Below are 23,825 nucleotides of genomic sequence, written 5' to 3'. Positions count from 1 at the left end.
AAGTTAATGGTTCTAGACAGCTGTGATGAATCTTGCAGTTTAATTTTCCTTAGTTATTTATTATTGCTATTAGTATATCATTTTTGAAGCTCGCCTTTCTAAAGTGCAAGTGATCATCTGGGTTGAAAATTAATGTGGTGAGACTGCTAGAAGTGATATAAAATAAATTAGCTGGCATTTTTTTCAAAAGAACTGTATGAGGTAATTTAACCTACATGGCACTTCTTGAGCTGTTTGCTCACACTCTCTTACTTTTTAGTTTGATCAATAAAACAATTTAATGCTTGTAACTTGCAGATAGTGCTTGTGAAATATACCCTTTCAGCTGTGTACAACAAGATTGTGATGGATCGTCTACCTGAGTTCCTGAAGATCTCTGGCATTTTTCTTGTTGAGTGCTCATGAAAGAGCTGGATTGATTGCCCTGGAGACTGAAGTTCTCTGTGTACATGATAACAGAATGGTGCAAGGTCTGCCGTATTGCTTGGCTAATGGACCTCAACCCTAACCTGGGGCAAATGTCTCTGTGGGTGAGAGGGTAGTTCAGGCTCCATGTACATTCAGTCCTTCCTTGGGCTTTCTGCTCATGGCTCGTGTTACATGGGGAAATTAACTAGGATAGCTATTGTGGATTAAATTGAAGTGGGAAAAGATGCTCTTTTTTCTACTCAGGGAGTTATTCCAGAATAGCTATAGCACTTTAAACTCATACCTACCCTATTACAGAATAACTTCCCAGTGTAGACAAGCCCTTAAGATATCAAAAAAGGGGATCATGCATGTGCATGAGAGAGATGGAAACCTATTAACTAGGAAGTGGATGAAGGCAACTAAATTCATTTCACATAGGCTACTTGAAATCTGTTCTTTGAGAATATACCACACATGCTTTATTGCAACAGGACAATAAATAATTTTATGTGCCTCCAACTATTTAAAAGATGGCTGGTAATACATGTTCTTATCTACAGTATTTCATATTTCAAGGATGAACTTTTTCTAATATGTTTTATATTTATCTTGCTTGTATGTGTTTTACTGTAGTTTAAGAAGTGAATGTTCAGAGTTACGGAAGTGTCAGGTACATGGTTAGCTTAAAATAAATCAGTGCAACAAGAAAATAGTGAGTCAAGCACGAATATTTGAACAGCTGGCTACAGATGGCAGATGTGGTTGTATGATTGACAAGAGTGTGACCCATTATGTCAGATTTAGCCATTGATCAGTTACTTGGAAATCCCTAAAAGCAGCAAAGAATCGTGTGGCACCTTACAGACTAACAGACGTTTTGGAGCATGAGCTTTCGTGGGTGAATACCAACTTCGTCAGGTGCATGAAGTGGAAATTTCCAGGGGCAGGTATACATATGCAAGCAAGCTAGAGATAACAAGGTTAGTTCAATCAGGGAGGATGAGGCCCTGTTCTAGCAGCTGAGGTGTGAAAACCAAGGGAGGAGAAACAGGTTTTGTAGTTGGCAAGCCATTCACAGTCTTTGTTTAATCCTGAGCTGATGGTGTCAAATTTGCAGATGAACTGACGCTCAGCAGTTTCTCTTTGAAGTCTGGTCCTGAAGTATTTCTGCTGTAGGATGGCCGCCTTAAGATCTGCTGTAATGTGGCCAGGGAGCTTGAAGTGTTCTCCTACAGGCTTTTGTATATTGACATTCCTAATATCTGATTTGTGTCCATTTATCCTTTTCCGTAGAGACTGTCCAGTTTGGCCGATGTACATAGCAGAGGGGCATTGCTGGCATATGATGGTGTTATTTATGGTATTGTTATGCCCATAGTCCACGTCATCCAGACCAACACGGCTACCCCTCTGATACTTGGAAATCCCTGTAACGTGGTTTCAGAACAAGTATTGTATTTTGGATTGGAATTAGAGAGAAGAATTGGGTTCTGTTCTTAATGGCATTTAACTGAAGAAATCTTATTTTAAATGAAGATAGCTCAGCATTTACTTGTTTTTACTGATCTGTAAGGATGCTATCTAAGCTTCTGTCTTAAAAATTATTTACCTTTTAATGTCTTCCACATCGAAGGTTTATTTCAGGATAGCTGGCATGTATTTCTCTGTAACCAATCCCATGTTGCTGCCAGAAGGAAGAAAAGCAGATTCCACTTCGTTAATGCATGTGTATAATTTTTCCACTTACTTATTAATATCTTTTCAGTGCACTATTTGCCATGGTATTTAGAATCCATGGCTAACTTCGTTTCTGTGGCAAGATCATCCTCTGCAACCTGATAAAATCCCAATGATAAAATCCCCAAAGCCAAATGTTTTTGCTCCATTTCATAAACATGTGCTTCACATTGTAATCTTATTTGTTTCCAGCGCACAAAAAAATTCATATTGTTCCAGATGAAAATCTTTGTAATTCTTTGAGTAAAAGACCAGTCTACTAGTCTGCTAATTGGTTAGGCCTTCCACTCCTTGGCTTCTTTTCTTTCGTTACTGCTGTACTTCAGCTTATTTGCATTTTCAGCACTTAGCTGAAGTCCAGCTATTTTCTTTCCAAATAATCAAAATGTGCTAACAATATTCAAGATTGATATGGGGTTGGTTAGACAGCAGTGCAGGGCTTTTAAAACTGATGATAATTTGAATTAATTTGGTCTGTCTTCAGTGATCTTTACCCCTACGGTTAGAATGATAGAAAGTTGTGAGGAACTTTGACATAGATTCCTTTTCAATCATAGATTTGGGTTAGAAATATGGATCTTCTATCTTAAATTCTGGAAGAGAAGGGGAAGAGCTCAGGATTACATTAGTCACATTTAAGCCCATTGTTTCCTACCACTTTCTTTAACTTTATCCAATTCAATGAGTTAAATACATAGGAAATTTGAGGGCAACATGTACCACTCCATATTTGCGAATGACCGGGAACAGACTTTCAGACAACACCAGATGTGTCGTTCATCCATTGTTTCTTCCCTGAAATACATCATTTCTGTTGCATTGAACATCTTCCCTAATTTAAACAGCCATGCCTTTTATCTGGGTACCTATTAAGTGGGTTTTGCCTTCTTACTGCTTTGGCTATAGGTTTTTATCATTTTCTAAAACATTACTTTGTGTTTTATTATTTCAGCAGGCAAAACCGTATGTCTTTGATAGAGTGTTACCACCAAACACGACCCAGGAACAAGTTTATAATGCCTGTGCCAAGCAGATTGTTAAAGGTAAGTGTCACAATTGTTCTCTATTACAGCAAATGTAAACGTTAATTATTTTTTCTGGATTTAACTATAAAAGCTGTATTGTCTCATTTTATATTGGAGTTCATCCTCTGGTAGGAATCAGCTTTTAAATGAGTTTCAAAAACAATTTCTGCTAACATGGGTTAAATACTTTTGTTTAGTGAGTGTGGAATCCATTTTAAAACACGGTCAGAAACTATTTCCTCCACTAGATAAAACAATAGGAAAGCACCTCTTCTAGAAAATGGCTTTCTAAGACTGGTTTAACATGTTTTTGTCTGCTGTATTGTGACTAAGGAAACTGTGTTTTAAACCCATGTTAGCAGGAATTTTTTTTGGGAAAAAAAAATTCCCACAAAACAGTAGTAGATACTGCTTTCTAAAAACTTTCCTAAATGTGGGTAGGCCCATAGGACAGGGCCTGGTCACCTATCCAACTGAAGATGATAGAATGGCTTCAAGAAAGATGAGAAACTTCAGTTTTGCTAAAAGGATGAAGATCAGCTGCAGCTGAGGTACTTTACTAGAACAATTTATGGCTTCAAAGATGTTTCTTGTCTAAGAAGAGAACACAAAGGGCTTGATTCTGCTGCTGCTTTGTGCACAGATAGCACCCATTAAAGGAAGCTAAACACACAAAAAAGTACGTCTACACTGTAGCTGGGAGCGTGCCACCCAGCCCAGGTAGACAGACAGACATGCATTAGTTCTGCTCAATCTAGTATGCTAAAAATAGCAATGTGGACTTTGAAGTATGGGCAGTGGCATGGGCTAGCCACCAAACTATGAACTTGCTTGACCCCTGTAGTCTGAGCTTGGTTGGCTAGCTTATTAGCACACTAGCTCATTAGCACACTAGCTCAAGTAGAGCTTGCATGCGTCTGTCTGTCTGGCCTGGGAGTTGTGCTCCAAGTGCAGTGTAGACGTACCTTAGTGACAGATTGCACACCAATATCTGAAAAAAAAATTACTAGAAGTCATTTCAGTCTTATGCTTTAACGTAAGAACCCTGAACTTATTCAACACCCTCTAAGGATGTGATCCAGAAGTGCTGAGCCATAGCAGGTGGCCATGTAGTTGTTCAGTACCTCTCAGGGTCAGCACAGATCTGTTTCATAATGGCAAATAAGACACCAAGGCCGATGGTTGGTTGCACTTTTTGGATGCTGAAATCACTTGACAGCCTTGCTTACGGCTTTTTAATGCTCCTTTAGGGTGTTATAAACTGTCCAGAGGTGCATTGATTTGTTGTTTAATGCAGTGTTACTCTCATTGTGAGGCATGCTCCCTGGGGGTGTGATGGGCTGGCTGGGGAAGTATGGACCCACCTCTCAGTTATTCTCCAGAGTCTCCCTCCCCCCACCCCCCAAAAATGAAAGCAGTGTCTTCAGCTGTTATGGTTGCAAAGGAAATCTTCAAAACACGAAGTGAGTGTAACAAATGGATATCTATCTACCTGAGTTCATAGAGAGCCTGAAACAACAGCTCTGAGGTCTGAACTGCCTCATTCTTTTTAATGGGGTTAGCTCTGATGCCAATGATGTTGTTTTAAATGTCAACATTTAACTATTTCACAGCTCAAAGTATTAAAAAAAAATAGTATACTGTTATGAAGTTCTACACCCAATGTTTTCCAAAGGAGGGAGCACAATTATACGGACTGTGTAAATTAGGAAGTGTCTGCCTTTAATAACACAATAGGAGTTGGGTTGGGGGAGTAAGGGGAACGATTGATTTCATTTTCCTGAGCTGGAGCTCAGCTTTCAAAAGCTTTTGGAAAACACTGATTGAATGCATTGCACTGAAAATATTTACTGATGTTATCTTGCTGGCATCCTGGGTGCCAGACTCATTGTTTTTATGTTTCAGTACCTTTCCAATAGTTCTCTTGTATCCTTAATCAAAATATACTCTTACAGGACCCAGTGGTTTCATTGTGATTAATATAATTGTAGAGAATGCCAGTGGCTTAATGACTGACCACTGGTTTCTAAAATGATGGTTATAATAATTGAATTGACAGTAGAATTTTCTAAATGAGGACTTTTAGCAAAAGAGCAGAAAAACAGCAGTCCTTTTTCATAAACAGCAGTAGCTAAGCCAAATTATTTTCATATCCCTGTGTATATGGACCATATGAAACCATACACTTTTGTACAGAAACAATCTATGTAGTATAATAATCTAGATTTTAGAGGCATTTGTTAATCTCTCCAGTTCGGTGATTCTTGTGAAATCCATTTTTTTGAAGGATTATAATAGGCCGTGGTGGCTCATTTATTTGTTCTTTTTTCTTTTGCTCTATTTTCCGCCCTCCTGTTCATTCCCACTCTGATCTTGTCTTTTATCATCAGGCTTCAGCTTTTTTCCTATACAGAGAGATGATTAGGTCTGAGGTCTTTGTCTTTCATGCACTGTCCTATTGGAAGAATACTGCTGACTGAAAGGAATTAAACACCATGGTTACTAGATGTTGTTAAATTACATGGTCAGTATGTAATGGCCAACACTAGCTATTCAGTGGGCTTTGCTTTTTAGTTGTAGCAATTTTTACTGTGTATGTGCAGCCTTGAAGGAAGAGACAATGAATTGTTTTAACGATTTCTTTGTGGTAATTGCTTTTTGGGTAGTTCTCATTGAATAGCCCATTGACTGTCTCTTTCAGTTATTTGTGTACTTTTTTGAATATTTAATTATAGAATTGTAGATGGAAGAGAAATACTGGATTTATACTGCCTACCTCTAGGATAACTGATTCAACAATATTTTAAAAACTGTATATTGTTTTAGATTATATTTAATGTTTAAAAGTCTTGCCTTAGGATCTTGTATCAGATATAAATATCAGTAATCTGTTTAAACAGAATGAGCAGAACAAGCTCCCCCAACCCCTTTTTTTCTCTTTTTTAAAATGAAAAAGGGCTTAGGAGTTCTGGAGGAAGGCATTTATTCTCCACAGAAAATAAGAATACTTGAAGTTATTTTTCTAAATTTAAAAATGAATGCAAGAAACCTTTCATTATACAGAGTCTACAAACAGGTTTAAGGACACACGTGGTCCTATTTTCAAGTTTAAGTGTTTCTTTTTACAGGCCATTCTTTAACACCACTTAAAAAAAAAAAAAGAAACTGTGGAAAAGAACAGACAGACTCTGTGAGAGGGTATAAATATAAGAGGGCTAAGTAGCAAGGACAGGAATGATAACAATGAAGAAAAATGAATGGAATGGGCCAGAGAATGTGGCCCTATATGACATGATCCTCAGTGGTCAGCATGTACTAATATTTACTACACTGTTATAGCTGAATGGCTAAGCTCACCGTGTCAATAGAGGGAAGCAGGGAGGGAAGGCATGTGGGTGCAGGGAGGGATAGCTCGGTGGTTTGAGCATTGGCCTGTTAAACCCAGGGTTGTGAGTTCAATCCTTGAGGGGGCCATTTAGGAAACTGGGGTAAAAATCTGTCTGGGGATTGGTCCTGCTTTGAGCAGGGGGTTGGATTAGATGACCTCCTGAGGTCCCTTCCAACCCTAATATTCTGTGATTTTATGATCATGAATTAAGGATTAGCTTCATTTGGATTTTAGAGTTTGAAGAAAAGAATAACACTTAAAATGTGTTTATAGAGAAAAGTTGGGTCAGGAATTAATGATGACTCAGAAGAGGGTCACTCGTGTGTGTGTGTGTGTGTGTGTGTGTGTGTGTGTGTGTGTAAATGTGTACAGACCACTTCTCACTCCATAACCCTTTGCAGGAGCTGCAGTCAACAAAGGCAATATAACTGACAAAGGCCAAAGCAAAAATCTCTCTCATGAAGGAAGAGGACATTTTATGTGGAAAGCTTTCCATTGTGGAACCTTCTTTGATTATATATTGCAGCAGAACCTTAAATGTTCTAGGTTCTGTCTCAGAGCAGAGGAAGACAGTTCATGTAACAAAGAGATTACAAGCCAAAAGGGCAGAAAACAGATTGAGAGAAAGGGAGAGAAAACAGAAAGTGATAAGGACCAAGTGTATATATGCGTGTGCACACATCCATCCAAATATGGTGTGAGAGAACCTGAACCTAGAACTGTCAGGGCTGTAGTGGTCAGGACCAACCCCTTGAAGCAAATGCCGTATTTCATTTTGGAGCCAGTGAAGGTTGCGTATCAGTTGTGTAATATGCCATTATGACAGCTGGGCACAATCCAGACTAATGAATAGCTGTGTCACCCCTGACCTGTAATCTGGGGTGCCCCTTATAATGCTTTGCTGCTGTAGCCTCCAACCTAGACGGCTCACAAACAGCCTCCAGCACATAGTCACTCCCAGATATGTTTGTGTGCTGCAGCCAGCCACGTCTTGGCTCTTACCAGCCTTGGCTATGCTGTAAGGTGACCCCAACATACCCCCAGATCCAGCTGTTCCCCAGAAATGTATGTTCTGTGCCGCCCAGCTCTCTCCTGGACATTACCAATATATTTAGTCCATTATACCTTTAAGGGAATACTATGCTATTTTATTATTTTAAATAGAGTACCTAGACACTCCAACTTAAACCCAATAGATTCGATAAAACAGTAAAACAAGTTGATTAACTATAACAAGACAGATTTTTAGTATAAGTAATGAGGCACAGAAGTCAGAAGTGGTTACAATAAAAATAAAATATCTTTTTAGTGATGAACTTGACAAAATGTATTAGATTCAAGCAAAGTTTCCCACCATATGCTCCAGCAGATTACTGACCAAACTATCAGGTCAGGACCCCTCCTCCAGAGTCCAATGGCTGTTTCCTTTTGTCTTCACAGTATAGAGAATAAGGTGGGAAGGGAGAGAGAGAGAGGGATCTCTTGGGCCATCTGCCCCCTCATTTTATAGTAGTTTTCCCCCTCCGTTTCAGAAGCATTTCCACCTGGGAGCCAAGGGCAGAGGCAGTCTGGTGAAGAAGGGAAACTCCATGCAGTATTTTTGCTAAGATGTACATTTTTTGTCCCTACTCCCTTCCTTGCCAAAAAATGGCCATTTAGCATGTCATGGTCCATCAGCCTTGTTGACACCTGGCTGAGGCGTCAGCTTGCCCTTTGTCTCTGAGGAACTGACTTAGCCGTCCCCAGACTTGTCTTGGAAACGTGCTTATGTTCATAACTTTACATATAATGTTGTTTGTATTTTGGCATGATATTGTTGTTCAGCAAATTGAATGTTTAAATATCTCACAAGCCGTACCTTGTGTGACCCTCCTCTCCTCCACCCTCTTCCCACGAGACCTCCTCCGCTCGCTGCATTTCTCCTCCACCCCCCTCCCCAGCAAGGCCCTCCTCCTTGCAATATCTTTCCTCTCCTCGTTATGAGCCCCCCCTCCACCTTGGGAGAGAGAGGGGAGTAGAGGAAGGAACGTTGCGAGCAGTGGCTGCAGGGGCAGAGTGGGGGAGGGGAGGGGCCCAGGGGAAGCTTCACCAGCCACCCTTGCCTCTTCACCATGGCACCCCCCCCCCACCTCGACTATGGCGCCCTGGGCTGTCGCCCACCCCTAAGGTCAACTCCAGTTCTCCCTCCCGCTTTCACTACCACCACAGCTATTTCCCAGATTCTCCTTGCTTTAGGCATTCCTCCCTATCCAGCCACCCACGACAACCCTCCTAGGCTGCCCCAAGCATTGTCCGTTGCCTATACTAACATATAGAAATTCAAATGTTGCGTTTCTAGGGCAAGCCATTTTAAAGTTTTGATTATCCACAAAAGTTAAGAAAATGTTAAATGAGAGAATCCCCCCTCTAACCATCATACCTTCTAAACACCTTGTCTGATGTGCCTCAAGCTTTCTAGAAAAGTGACATTAAAATCTCACCCATGAAATTACAAGTGAATTTGTTTAGTTTTGGTGTAGGCCAGTATAATGGTGGTCAGAATCAGGGCCTATAAGTAATGGAAGACTAGCTGCAACCAGACTTCTGGGAATGCTGTTGTCGCTATAATATTCAGGCTAATACTGTTATAAACATTTCTGTCTGCCTGAGCTCACACTTCATTTAACTGCAAATCAATGAGATGCTTTTTCCAAAAGGGAATTCTGAATGAATATTGTGAAATAATAAAGAAACTCAGACCTGTTTAGAAGCCCTTCGGTAAATGTAATGGGCTGGGCTGAATTCATGGACTAGTTTGTTTATACCAGAGTAGACTTCTTTTAATACGCTTTTTCCATTTGTGAATTTATTACAGGCCTTCTCTTGCTAGGGAAGGGGAAAACCTACATTATATTTGTGTGATATTTTTATATATGGAAAGAGGAGATAAAGAGCTGAGTGCAATGTATTTTAATCTCTTTGGTGCACAGATACTCTGGTGCTCTGTATTATCATCTGATTATTTGATTTCAGGACCTGAAAAATCTACTCAGTACTACTAGCCTGAGTTCTTAAAAATCCATGAGTGTTACAAAGACCTTGAAGATCCCGCTTACATTGCAAATAAACAATTATGTACTGTTGTGTGCTGTATTGAACTATAACATTGTACCAGCAAATCTAATAAATAAAATAAACCACAAATCCTCCAGCTCTCAGGCTGCCCCCTTCCCACTACTCCCTGGAAAATTAATGAAGCTGTAAATAATGCCAGTGCCATGGCTATGGGAAATGGTAGGTATCAAACGTATATCTGAGTTTTTCATTTTCTCTCCAGTACTTGATAAATTTAGGGGGTACAAATGACTATCTAATTATTTAAATCTTGTTGTAAAGAAATCCCACTTTTTTCATTAACATAGTGACTCGGTGGATCTGTGTGCTTTTCTGTTTCTTTCCACAAATGTCTTCATTATTGAATTTTGATCAGTGTAAATAGTGATTTGCTAAACACTCTTCTGAAAAATGCAATATTTAAGACAACAATGTGGATTTTGATTATTTTCTTCTTTCCTGCAGATGTTCTTGAAGGCTACAATGGAACAATTTTTGCTTATGGACAGACATCTTCAGGAAAAACACATACTATGGAGGTAAAATAGCAGTATTTGATTGTAATTGAGTAGGAATTTGGGAATTAAATGGAATTGGTTGCTTCAGACAATCTGGATGCCTAGAAAAATGAATTGTACTTATGTGGCATACAAATGGCATGTAAGAAGACATACATATGTCTTGTTTATAATGCTTACAGAGATTTCCTCAGTGTAGAATTTTCTCAAGGGTTTTTATTGATAAATAGCTGACATAAGGAACAAGTGCAAACTGCAGCTTCTCCAGATTGATCGTGCCAGGTTAGATGTATGTATTTTTAGAGGTTTGGAATGGGATTTGTTAATCACAAAACAAAAGCAGTAATAAGGGTTTGTATACTCATCTTGAATGCAGCATTGTGAAAATTCATCCTTCAATTTTTGTTTTTCTCATTTGCAATCCTCTTATGGGAATTCTACTCACGCATGCTGCAGCATAAAAAGCTGAGCATTTGAATCATTGCTCTTGAAGAGAGGAATGCAAGGCCAAAGGCTGAAGTCCTGAGTGTATCCGTGTTTCCAGCATAGCGAAGTATAATGTGGTCTGCAGCCTCACGGCATCGTACCCTTAACAAGGGGAAGGTACCCTACAAGCAGAGGCAGTTAGATGATATTTTGATCTCTTGATCTAATCCTCTGAATCTCTGCAAACATTTAATTGTGTGATGGGTTTACTTACACGAGATGCAGTCTGAGTGTTGGGCTGAGATCTATCTCACAGCAAGAGCCTCTCAAAGTCAGTATATAAGAGGCTGGATAACTTTTTCCCAGCATATTTTCAGTTCAAGCTACAAACCGTAAATAGAGGGCTGTGAAAGAAGCAGCTCCAACCAGGAAAGAAGTCTTACTCAAACTTGTTTAGCAGCATCAAGCAGATTTGCTGAATGATTAATACAAGTGACCTAATTAACCGAAAAGTATAGGGAGAAAGCCAGTAATATTTTCTTCAGCTTTTTAATTTTTTTGTTTTGTTTTCAGGTGCTTGTAGAATTGCTGTTTGTTTGCCACAACTGTTCCTTTACAGAGGGATGTAATAACTGATAGTTCATGTCTAATTAAGTCTGCCCTTGCTTCCTTCTGTAAATTGAGGGCTGGAGTGGGAGGAAAGAGGAAACATCAGCTCAATCCACACAGATGGTGGATTATTCAGTCATCCCACCAGCTCAGAATGTAATTGAATCAAAATGTCTGCAGGGCTTGAGCTGGTGCTTTCACGTACTATGAGGAAAGATTTCTTCAAGTCAATTTATATTCAGAATTACAGACTCTGATAAGGAAAACTGCCTGCTGTGGAAAAAGGGCTATTTTCTTTTTTTTTAATTAAAAAAAAATTAATAAAGCCACCTGTCACATTTAGAGAGGAATCATGTCTGTTTTCAGCTTTAATCCCTCTTTTTAACTCAACATTCTCTTGTAATGCCATTACAGTACTTTAAAGGGGGAAATACATAAGCTGATCTAAAATAGAAGAAATATTAAATCCTTAAGGTGAGGCTTTTATGGTGGATTTTCTGTAATATATGTGAAGTACATTTCAGTGTTGCACTTAAGAGGACAAAGGAGTACAAAGGAGCTCTGATAAACCCATGTCTTGCATTTATAACTTGTATAGGGAAGCCTGAGAGAGCCACCTTGAACTAGATAAGACTCGTATCAGTCTGCATATGTAGGGAGGTACCTTTTCTTTTGTCCACTAATCTCACATAAGTTTATATTCAATTGATTCATATGGGCTTTGAGCCAAAGCTCGACTCTTCAGAAGCAAGTCTGCCATAGGTCCTCGTTCTTGTGTCAACTGCCTGAAGTAAGAGCACTGTCTCAGATTTACAGTTCACTAGCTGCTGCTTGTCTCCCATGTTAAAATGTGGGAAATAATGTTCTTATTAAAATGAAGGGTTTTAATGAGCAAAGCATTGCTGTTTTGGTGTGTTCACTGGCAGCATGGCAGCAGTAGAACTTTCCTCTAAACCATTCTTGAGGTTACAACCAGAACAAAGAGAGTTTTGTAGCTTTAACTTCTGTGTGACTTAGGCCACTTTGGTTTCTCTTGCCTTCCAACATTGATATGAACATTTTTTTTTTATTCTAATACAGTGGAACCTGCTTCAGTGAACTCTGATTTTAGTGAAACTCGATTTATAGTGAAATAGAATAAAATTTCCTCCTCTTAAAGTGCATCACAATGTGCAAATGTTAATAAATCCAACTATGCTGATCCTCCAGAAAAAAGTATTTCTGTGCGGCAGGAGGGAAAATGTTGTTGTCTTTGTGGGCATGATATTACTTCCATTGAAGAAAGTTCCTATTGACCTCAATAGAAACAGGGCCTGGCCTTAGGAGAGGATTACAAAGTGTATTCTGGGTGTTCAATTTGCATGCACACTTCATTTATTTTTTTTCACATAGACCCTTTGTTTTCATGGACTGGCCTATGTACATAAGGAGAGGGTGGAGCATGAGAGCTTGTCATAAACAGATAACTAAGGGTTAATGTCTCTTTCACCTATAAAAGGGTTAACAAAAACAGTGACCTGAAACACCTGACCAGAGGACCAATCAGGAAACAAGACTTTTTCAAATCTCGTGGAGGGAAGCCTTTGTTTGTGGGTTTGGGGTTTGGCTTTGTTCTCTCTGGGTCCTGGATGGGACTAGAGGTGCAACTAGGTTTCTGCCAATCTCCCTGCTACAGTCTCTTATCTGTTCAGAATTGTGAGTAAGAAAAGGCAGTCATAGTCTTTTTTAAGTTTTTTTTTTTCCATTTACATATGTGTACTTGCTGGAAGTAGCTTAAATTGTGTTTCTGCTGGAGAAAGTTTCTTTCTATTGTCTAACAAAAAAACCCTGTTACTTAATGGCCCTTGCCTGAGGCCATATCTATGCACAGCCAGACCGAAGCAAGAAGAAAAAAATTCTCTGGTTGTAGGTTTGAAAAAAAAACCCCTTTCCCTCTGCTTGTAACCAGCTAGCAGAGAAGCAAATTAATAATCTTACTGGCTTTTGGATTCTTATCTTTCCAACATGCTGCACACCATGTCAAGTATAATTCCCAAATCTGGACCTTAGCGTCCAAAATATGGGTACTACCATGAATTCCCCTAAGCTTAATTACCAGCTTAGATCTGTAGCGCTGCCACCAATCAGGAATTTTTTTAGGGCCTGATACCCTCTGGTCCCCCTAAAACCTTCCCTGGGGACCCCAAGACCGAGATTCCGTGAGTCTCACTACAGAGGGGAATAAACCATTCCCTTCCCCCTCTCCTCTTCCTCCCAGCTCCTTCCCGCCCTGGGAACACTAGCAGATTGCCTGAATCAACTTTTTGAATCACCACACCGAGAGGAGTGTTACCTTCCCCCTCACCCAGAGGCAATACAAGCTGCGTGAATATAACACAAAGAGAAAATCTATCCTTCTCTTCTCCCCACCAATTCCCTTGAACCTTAACTAGGAGAAAAAAATTTAAACAGGTCTTAAAAGCAAAACTTTAATAAGAAAGAAAGAAAAAGTAAAAGGTTTATCTCTGCACTTTAGATGGTAAACAGTTACAGGGTCTTTCAACTTATAAACAATAGAAAGAAACTTTCTCCAGCAGAAACACAATTTAAGCTACTTCCAGCAAGTACACATATGTAAATGAAAAAAAAACAACTTAAAAGACTATGACCGCCTTTTCTTACTCACAATTCTGAATAGATAAGAGACTGTAGCAGGGAGATTGGCAGAAACCTGGTTGCACTTCTAGTCCTGTCCAGGACCCAGAGAGAACAAAGCCAAACCCCAAACCCACAAATAAAGGCTTCTCTCCACGAGATTTGAAAAAGTCTTGTTTCCTGATTGGTCCTCTGGTCAGGTGTTTCAGGTCACTGTTTGTTAACCCTTTTATAGGTGAAAGAGACATTAACCCTTAGCTATGTGTTTATGACAGAGCTCATTAAGGAAAGGAGAACTTTTATTTTATGTTTTTACATTGTCATTTATTTGGGGTGTATGTAAGATATTCTCTTCCCATTAGAGAAAGCACACTCCAAGCAGTGCTATAGGGCAGGTGTGTTAGCTGGTTGCAGACTGATCCAAAGGGCAGGAGTTAATGGCATTAAAGTTCTACTGCAGTGCCAGTTCAGTAATAGCATGTCTTAATGGCACGGACATAGGCAATGAGGCATGAGCCCTTTGGTGGCAAGGTAAAGCATGGATCATCTCCACTCCCTCCCCCCAACCTCCAAAATAATCAGGGATTCAGAAAATATTTTTAATTTAATATATCACCTCTGTTTTCCTTCTCACTGACTGCAGTGAACCACTGTACTGAGCGATGCAGGGTTCATTCTTAGAGGAGCTGAATGGGTTACCATACATATAGGCTTGTCAGAATTTGATTTTTTTCCCCATCAGATAATGCCAACATCTATTTTGAGCATTTCTACTTGCATTGATTAAAATTTTCAGTTGTGTGAAATTATGGGGTTTAAGGTTTTTTTTTTTAATTTATATTGATTTAAACGTTCCAAGTTGCGGGAAATTGAGGAGATGAGACAGATATTGAGATTCAAAAAGTGTAAACTTTATGATCATTAAATCACAAATTGTCAATATATACAGAGTAAATATAATTAAATCAAACACCAAGTTGTCAGGCAGCATTTTTCTTAGCTTGCCTATCTGTAAATTTTAATTGTCGATAGAAATACTTTTACAGTGGTTTATATTTGTATGGTGAAATTGTTTACTAACATTTACCAGTAAAAATCTAATTCTTCCAAGCCAAACTATATAGTGGTTAACATTAACTTTGTATAAATACCAAAACATATACACATTTTAACATTAATTGAATATTCATGGTCTAAATATAGCTGAGTTCTGCTTTTGTAGGAAGGGACATGTAGCAGTATAATTGATTCTATTTTTCCCTGGGATCTGTAATTCAAGGGTGGAAAACTAGTGGATATTTTGAACAAAACCCTTGAGATAGACAACTATATATAGAACGTACCAGTTTTCATGTTTGATTTGTCATACTGGCTTAATGTTTATAAGATGACTTTCACTCCACCTGCACCAGTGTATTTAAATGCAGCAAGTTGTGTCTACAGGGACTGTATCTGAAAACAGTAATAGCTGACTGATTGGTAGGACAGTTGTATATGACAGATCACTAAGATCCAGAAATTTTTACATTATATAAGAAGCTATATAACTAGTCTGTAAATTCACAGTCTTTTCTTCCTAACTTGCTCTGATTTTTGTACGTGTTAGTTTTACAGTTGGAAATGGGTTTTACTCATAGAAATGACTACTGACTATATTTTTAAAATGATTTCTCATGATTCATAGCAACATGGATATCTACCGAATTTTTAAAAGTAGTAGTATGATACTGAAATCAACATCTTCTCTGATGTTTACAATTTTTATTTGTGATGTTAACACTTTTATGGGAGTTTGTTTTTGCAGGCCATATCTTTCTTGAGTCCATATGTTTCAATAATATTTCATAATCACCAGAAAAAATCCTTTCTATTGTATCATCAGGCCCTTTCTTTAACTATGTGTGAATGTACATGACTGCACAAAGTGTGAGATCTTTTTCTGCTGTGTTCATAGAAAGATTTTGTTTCAAGCTCTCATCATAATTCACTTTTAAGGTTGACTCATCTGTATAAAAGAAAGCAACTGAGAGATGTCATGCAGTTAGGGAAACTGTTTTTACTTAATATTTGGAGCTGCTTGATAGGGCATAGGAAGCTGGCTGTGTCCACTAAGAGAATGATCCTGTTTGCAAGACTGTGCATCTTGGCATCTAGCCCGACAAAATCAAGCCACAGTGTAACCAAAATACCCTCCATCCCAGATCTCCTTTTTAGCTGCCTGCACGAGTAAAGTGGTAGAATAGAGTCTGATGAATGCAGCTTCAGGAGGTTTTTCTTTTCTGCAGGTTTCCATACATCTCAATTTAACCAGGACAACCGTTCCATATTTTCTGAGTGGGTTTTGTTTGTGTGTTTTCTCCGAGTTAAATCGGAGTTGGATGGTGTGATTGGCAGTAGGAGAGCATTCTGCACAGAATGCCAGCAACTGACAAAACTAGTGGGCACTTTGTAAAGTGAAGAGTGCTAACACATTGAGTCACTCTGCCACCTTTTAATGTGTGTTTTACATAAGGCAAATCCCTAGAGAGCAGGGGACGTGTTCAGAGGTGCCCACTATGTGAAGATTTGTTTGAGGAAGACCTTCTCTATTCTGACACACAAACAACCCTTTCCAAGTTACAGTTTGCCATTGTGTCTTTAGGGGAAGCTGCACGACCATCAGCTAATGGGAATAATTCCAAGAATTGCACATGACATCTTTGATCACATCTATTCCATGGATGAAAACCTGGAGTTTCACATAAAGGTAAATGCAAAATGACATGTTATGTAATGGGTCAGATGGAAGACAATGAGCTGGATGGTAAAACTCAATCTTGTTACAAAATGTAACCTTTCACTGCAGGATTTTTCATTTTCCTTAGGTGATTCAAAAACCCATTAATATAAAATAGGTTTTTGTACAGGAAACCGATATAGTTGTGTCTGCTGTAGTTCAGCTACGGAAAATATCCTTGCTGAGATTTTTTCTTTTTGTATTTATACTATTACAGAGATCTGAAAGAATGTACTGTTTTTCTATATTGCTTCCCTAACTTAAATACATGGAGTTTCAGATCAGCCTTTGTTATTGGTTATTAATAATTTGATATGCATGGCACTTTAGTGGGAGACTATAGAGCAGGGGTGGGCAAACTACAGGCGGCGTTCGGCCCATCAGACCTTTTAATCTGGCCCTTGAGCTTCTGCCGGGGAGCAGGGTTGGGGGCTTGCCCCACTCTGCGCGTGCCGTGGCTCCACGCAGCTCCTAGAATGAGTGGCATGTCCCCCATAAACATAGAAGCAGCCAGGGGTCTCTGCACGCTGCCCCCGCCCAAACGTCGGCTCTGCAGCTCCCATTAACCGAGAACCACGGCCTAAATTTGTGATCCAAGTTACCCAGTAATGTCAGTAATTACTTGTAAAAAAAGTATTAAACATATTGATGGTGTCAATTAGAGTGCCAGCCTGAAAAATGAGGAGAATGGGGCTTGAGCAACCTAAAGCTTGCTCCCATCTCTGCCACTGATTGGAGCAAGTAATTTAATCTTTGTGTGCTTCCATTTCCCTTTTTCTAAAATGGGGATTCTTTGAGGTTCTCTGATTATAGGTGTTATACAATAACAAATTATCAGTATTTATTTATTTCTACATGGGATAAGTAAATGGTTTGAGGCATGAAGCTTCACGGTCTTTGAAAAGCATGGAACCATAGTCATCTCTCCTTACTCAGGCAAAACTCCCCTGACTGCTAACTGCAGAAGGGAGTGCTGTAACATGGCCCACAGTGACTAATGTGTATGTGTGTATATAAACAGGTATCTTCTTGTTACTCCCAGACACTTAAAGCCATGCCACTAAATTTCAGTTTTAAAACCTGTTTGTTATAACAATCTCTTGTTGAAATGTGTCTAGAAGTCAATTTAGTTTAAATACTGGGGCAGTTAGTTGGGTTAGAGTCACTTGCATGCCACAGTGATAGCATAGTATGAAATATGGGTAGAATCGCTGTAGCTTTGGGTGCAACTGCATTAACAAAATGTAGACCTGTGGTTAATCATTGGTGATTCTCCATCAGTGATAGCAATGATGAACATGCTAGCATGGAGTGGGCTAGGTGCTTAAAGCATTTGTGACTTATGGGTTTGAATATTGCTAGTGTTGGCAAAGCCTTAGAGCAAGTGGGTTGGACAGAATTTCGAATGGCCCAGAATGGAATCTTCCAATGGCTGTTAATATCAGAAATGTGTTTTAAAATGTATGCAGTAAGCTGGTTTCATTAAATAATAAGAATTATTCCATTAAAATCTTTTACCCAATAACGCAACTGCGCTGACTGTTCTGCCTGAATAGCTAATATTTTGAAAGAGATTTAATTTTAAAAATTAATGAGATCTGCAATAAAAAGACCCTAACAGAATGGATTTGTAGTGTATTATCCAGTCAAACAGAGTAAATAAGGAGGCACGTTCTGAACACTTTGCATTTGGTTTAATGGCTTATCAACCATAGAACATGGAGTTTAATGTGCAGCTGCTGACAAAATAAACAGGAAATACTGAATTGGGCTTTTTGACAAATTGTTTCAAACAAAAAAACTTCAGCCAGCTCAGTTGTTTATGATGAAATCTGTTTGTTTGTTTTTCTTCAGTTTTTCACCTCTTGACTTGAATGTGTAAGTCTGACAATGTTGGTGTCCAGGAGGAGACTGTAACTGAGACCTGTGAGCTTTGTTCATGTCTTCTCCTGTAATGAATGATGGCATATCTTCTAGACTTCTTTCTTGCCAATCATTGCCTTATTAAATCTCATCTACCTAGTAGTGACATCTGTTTACCCATTTTAGCCGTTGGCGTGAAATCTAGGAAAAGAAAGGTTTTGTTCCATTACAAATGTAATGGAACTGACCTACAATAGATATCATTACATGTCAAAATAAGTTGACAATATAAAGTTATCCCTTAATTGCCTATAGCACCTATACTGTAGCACTGCTACAGTAAATGATTAAGAAACTTTTGTCACACTAAAACAAATTGGCAACAGAGTTATGAGTGTAGCTTGTATTTTCCTTAAAATAAAATTATGCAGGTAAAACGCAGCCTAACTGTACAAATACTCATTCACTGGACAAAACTTAATCCAGATACTAGTAGCCACAACTCCATTAACTTAAATGGGGTTTTGCTTGTTTATGCCAATGCCGAGTTAGCCCTTTGTTTTGAGGTTTTTGTACATTGTCTCTCCCAATTTTTATTTTTATTTTTAAACAAAGCATTGTTTCTCTTTAGCTCACTCCTCCTTTTGGTACTGATTCAGAAAGTGCTTACGCAAGTGCTTAACTTTAAGAATGGTCTTAACTTGGATTAACTAGTTTAATACAGATGTTGTACTAAACCTGCTAAGTGTCTTCTTGTAAGGTACATCAGTATAGCTTTTACAAATGTCAAAGTGGTACCTTTGCGACAAATGCTAAGGTTATATTTGAGCTTGTTAATTTTCTGCTATCTCAATTTCCATTTTCAATTCTGCCTGTCTCAAGAGACTTTGTGAAAGAAAAGAACGAAGGTAGATATATTCACCTTATTTTGTTGATGGACCAGTGTGAAATTACCCTTCACTGGGTAGTGCTGGATATCTTTTTAGTTGAGTCATTTGCCTCCTCTTATTTTCATAGATATGACAGTGCAAGTAAAGAAGAACACTTTTGAGTCAGTGCTATAAATCTAAAACAAATGCTTGTTTTGCACTAGGTTTCTTACTTTGAAATTTACATGGACAAAATAAGGGACTTACTTGATGGTAAGTAACAGCATGCTTTTTTGTTCCCCATTGGCTGAGTTGTGGGGAGTTTGGGGAATACATTTCTTTCCTGTTTTTTATTGATTCAGTGCCATCATATTGAAAAGCTTGAATTAAATTTACAGCTGAAAGACTGAATTTCTAAATTTTATTTAAACTGGTTTAGGTTATCTGATTATCTGGCTCTTATTTTATGCTATTAGAAGAGGCATTTGAATTGTTGAGACACTGTGCGCCACACCTTTTCTGTGTAAATAAGGATGCTTCAGTGGTGTACAAAATCCAAGTGCCAGAGGTGCATTTGTGTCCAGCATAGCTTGCTTATAAGCTACAGACTTCTGAGATTTTGTACTTTCTTGCCAACCGGACTACTTCTGAGTCCTGAAAACTAACATTATTTTCATGTATGCTGTACATGAAAACTTCATGACTTACAGCCAGTTTGCAACTGAAATGCAGACTTTATACAGTATGTCTCAGAAGTTAGGTTAGATTTACATAGTTAAATTTTACCCCAAAGTATGAGACTAGACCAAGCTTTAATCAGTGTTTTACTATGTTTCTGTTGGTTAGAAGAGCTTGAAAACATTAAAAAAAAAAAAAAAAGAAGATTGTTTCAACTGTAGTTCCAGCCTGAACATATTCAATTAGTCTGGAGATGAGGGGTGGTTGTGAACTGTAATCTTAACACAAGAGCAGTGAAGTTGATTGGAACTCTATTACGCCTTTGAAATATTTGCTTTGTTCAGGAAATCCAAGTTGGTTTCATGTTTCTACAATACATGTTTATATTGACTGGAGCATGCAACAAAAGCTCTCAGCCATAAAAATCATTTTAGATAAAAAGCCCACTCCTGAAATTAAGGGTAACTTTTTAAAAGTAAGGAACAGGAAAAAAATACCCTCATTCTGAATTTGAGTTTTTAATGAGTTATAGTGTGTTCAAATTATACTTTTGTCATTCCTCCAATCGACAGAATTTGTAAGAGAAATACTTCTAAGACATGTAATCTTTCTTCTAGTGTCAAAGACGAACCTTGCAGTACATGAAGATAAAAACAGAGTTCCATATGTAAAGGTATAAGGAAGACTTTCAGATGTTTGATTTGGTTCATTTTCCCCTTTTCCCCACCCCATGGGTCCTTACACCAGCTTCTACTTTTATGTGGGGATTTCCATTTGCACCTTCCTTAACATGCAGTTTGTGTGTGTGGGGAAAAAAAATGAGGAGTCTGGTGGCGCCTTAAAGACTAACCGATTTATTTGGGCATAAGCTTTCGTGGGTAAAAAACTGACTTCTTCAGATCCAGAAGTGGTTTTTCTACCCACGAAAGCTTATGCCCAAATAAATCGGTTAGTCTTCAAGGTGCCACTAGACTCCTCATTGTTTTTGTGGATGCAGACTAACACAGCTATCCCTATGACACTGTACATGTGGAGGCAATAGAATTTACAGAATAAAAACCCTGAACATGTAGGCAAATGTGAGGAAAATAATCTAGAAGAATTTAGAGGTTCTAATAGAAGTTATTTGATACTTCAGCATTTTCTGATTGTATAAAATCCTCTTATTTGGAGTGTTTGATTTGATTGATCCTTTAGTACAATCTGAGAGTAGAATCTTCTCAAATTACCCCTCCATGAACCCTACTGAAGTCAATTTGAGGGCAGATTTTGGCCATATCTCTCTCAAATGTTCATATTGGATATTTATTTTCGCGTGAGAGAGATGAACATTTTACATTACTATGAAAAGATGCAAAGACACATTTTCTGTATTTCTAAATACTGAATGTACGTGTTTCTAGGGCTGCACAGAGAGGTTTGTCTCTAGTCCTGAAGAAGTTATGGATGTCATTGATGAAGGGAAAGCAAACCGCCATGTAGCTGTTACAAGTAAGTGATCCCAAAGAAGTTTATAAAGAAACAACAGTGCTTAGTACCTATATTTTGTGTCTTGCTTAGATTAGGAAATAACACCCCAATCCCTCAAAGCAGGTGGATAATTCTGTTTGAAGTAAATGGGATTACTCGAGTCCTTACAATTAAGCATGTGTTTAAATACTTTACTTACTAACTCACTCTCAGGTACCAGTGTGCTAGAACAGTTGGTGAATGTTGACTTTTTAATGATGACCTGTGATGTGAGAAGATCTTTTAACTTTGGCCCAATAAATGCCTCTTGGAGACCTTTAAAAACCAAGTGCAAATAGACATTTAGGGCTGGTCCAGCTCCGACTATAACAATTTGAAAACTCCTATTGACTTCAATGGAAGCTGAATTGGTACCTCAGTTTAACATGGATTACATACACTGCAATTTCTTGACATAGGCATTGTGAGATTCCTTACATTTTTAGCAGCGATGTATACTATTGTGTAAGTGTGCCAGGAAAGGTATAACTTTTTAAAGAATGGCTTGTGATACTGTTTTCAAAATAACATGGAGACTATTTCTTAGATTATCTTAAAACATAAAAATATTTTAAAATACTATTTTGCAATATTTATTTTAGCAGACAAAAGTTATAGAATGAAAAGTTATGAAATATTGTCAAGCTAGTGGGTTTTTTTAAATCACTGTTAATTGCTGTTTTGTATTGTGGGTGACTGTTGTGTAGACAGTCTGTTAGTGTTGACTTTAGTTATGATGTGTGTTTCATTAAGAAAATGAGCAGAGGATGGATGCACTAACTACATATAGCTCACTATAGTTTGTTTATTCTGTCAGTCATTATTGAATAAAATGTGACAAATTATACCTGAAAAATAATTTCCAAGCTTATATTGGGGAAAATAAGTAATTTCCCTTTTGAGCAAGGGATTTCTATTAAATTGTAATTTAAATCAGTCCAAATTTATAATGCCGGATTTCATAACTTGAGCTCTAAAATGTTTTAGCTTGTCCACAGTTTACTGCTGTTCAATAAACCTCTGATATCTTGAAAATGTGAATGTAGGCATCTGGTGGGTTCCACGCTGAGGTTTTATTTTGTGAATTCTAGATTTTGTTCCATATTCCCTCTGTGCCCCGTGCTCATTTTGTTATTCGTTCTAGCTGTATGATTTATCCCTGCCTCAGTTTACTCATCTGTAAAGTAGAGGGAATACTTTCCTACCTAGATGACGATGAGATTCTTAACATTCACAGAGTGCTTTGGGATACTAAGTGAATGGGGCTTCTGATTTGGGGCTTCTTTGCAGTCATACATTTCATTTGCTACATACCAGATTTTTGAGACCTGAATATAACAAATAAGATTTTAAAAAGTGGAATTGTTTCCTATTCTGTCCTAAAATTCAAAATTCTGGAGGAATCAGTTGGTCACAACAACATATAAAGACAGCAGAATGTTGTTTAAACAGACCTTCAAAATAATTCTGCTCTGTCTTTTGCTTTGTTTCCTTATCACACTGAAGCAGTGGCCTGGACTGAGTTCCAGTAGCTGCAGAGTGAATAAATCTTTTACAACATGTATTTATTATTTTGTATTTTTACTGCATCCTTTACCAGTTCTGTAACTATTGTCATGGTGCATTATACCTTGCTGGGTATGGTGATGAAAAAGACAGATATCATTGACCCAGTCCCCAGACTATAGCACTACTGCCTTTGATGCAACTAGTGAGTTTGGCACAGACAAATCTCATTACTCAAGTATATTTGGAAACTTTTCCCCTAAAAAAGCAAATGACTACCTCCTAGCCAATTCTGGGAGTTCTTTCTGAATCCTTGTTGTTCTTCAGTTTGCTATTACTCAGTGGATAATACCATTCTCCCCTACACTCTCACCTCCTTCCATTTCTAAAGTACTGTGCTCTTCTGGTTTTCCTTTTCCTTTCTTACCACACCTAAAAAACTTCTATAGAACAGATTCTCTTTCTTCCTTTCCTTTTTTTAACTTGGTTCTCTGAGAGTAGTCTATGCTCCTATGCTTCTACTACTTTCTTTAGACTAGACACCCAAATCTACTCTTAACTTCATGTCCAGCCCCACACCAAGGTGTAGAAGTCCAGACAGGAATCAACCAGAGAACAAACTAGTGCCTGGGTTGAAGGTAGGGAGAGGAAGAGGAAAACTCTGGGAATGTTGTAGAGAAAGTGAGGGGAGAAGGAGAGTGGAACTGAAGTGAACACAAGGATTGCAAGCTTGGGAGAGCAAAAAGATGGTAGTGAGGTCAGTGGTGATAGAGAAGGGTGGGT

General features: G+C 38.3%; 1 protein-coding gene across 1 annotated transcript in view; it reads left to right on the top strand.

Annotated features, from left to right (window-relative positions):
- Positions 1 to 23,825, top strand: part of KIF5C (kinesin family member 5C) — a 131,196-nt gene that overhangs the window by 41,974 nt on the left and 65,397 nt on the right. The window contains 6 exon segments of the mRNA XM_030580769.1: positions 3,101 to 3,191; positions 10,120 to 10,193; positions 16,483 to 16,587; positions 19,574 to 19,622; positions 20,645 to 20,700; positions 21,431 to 21,518. Of these exon segments, the coding sequence (XP_030436629.1) occupies positions 3,101 to 3,191; positions 10,120 to 10,193; positions 16,483 to 16,587; positions 19,574 to 19,622; positions 20,645 to 20,700; positions 21,431 to 21,518 (463 nt within the window).

The sequence above is a fragment of the Gopherus evgoodei genome, chromosome 11, assembly GCF_007399415.2.
Source record: "Gopherus evgoodei ecotype Sinaloan lineage chromosome 11, rGopEvg1_v1.p, whole genome shotgun sequence".
Lineage (NCBI taxonomy): Eukaryota > Metazoa > Chordata > Testudines > Testudinidae > Gopherus > Gopherus evgoodei.
This window is presented reverse-complemented; position numbering and strand designations above follow the sequence as displayed.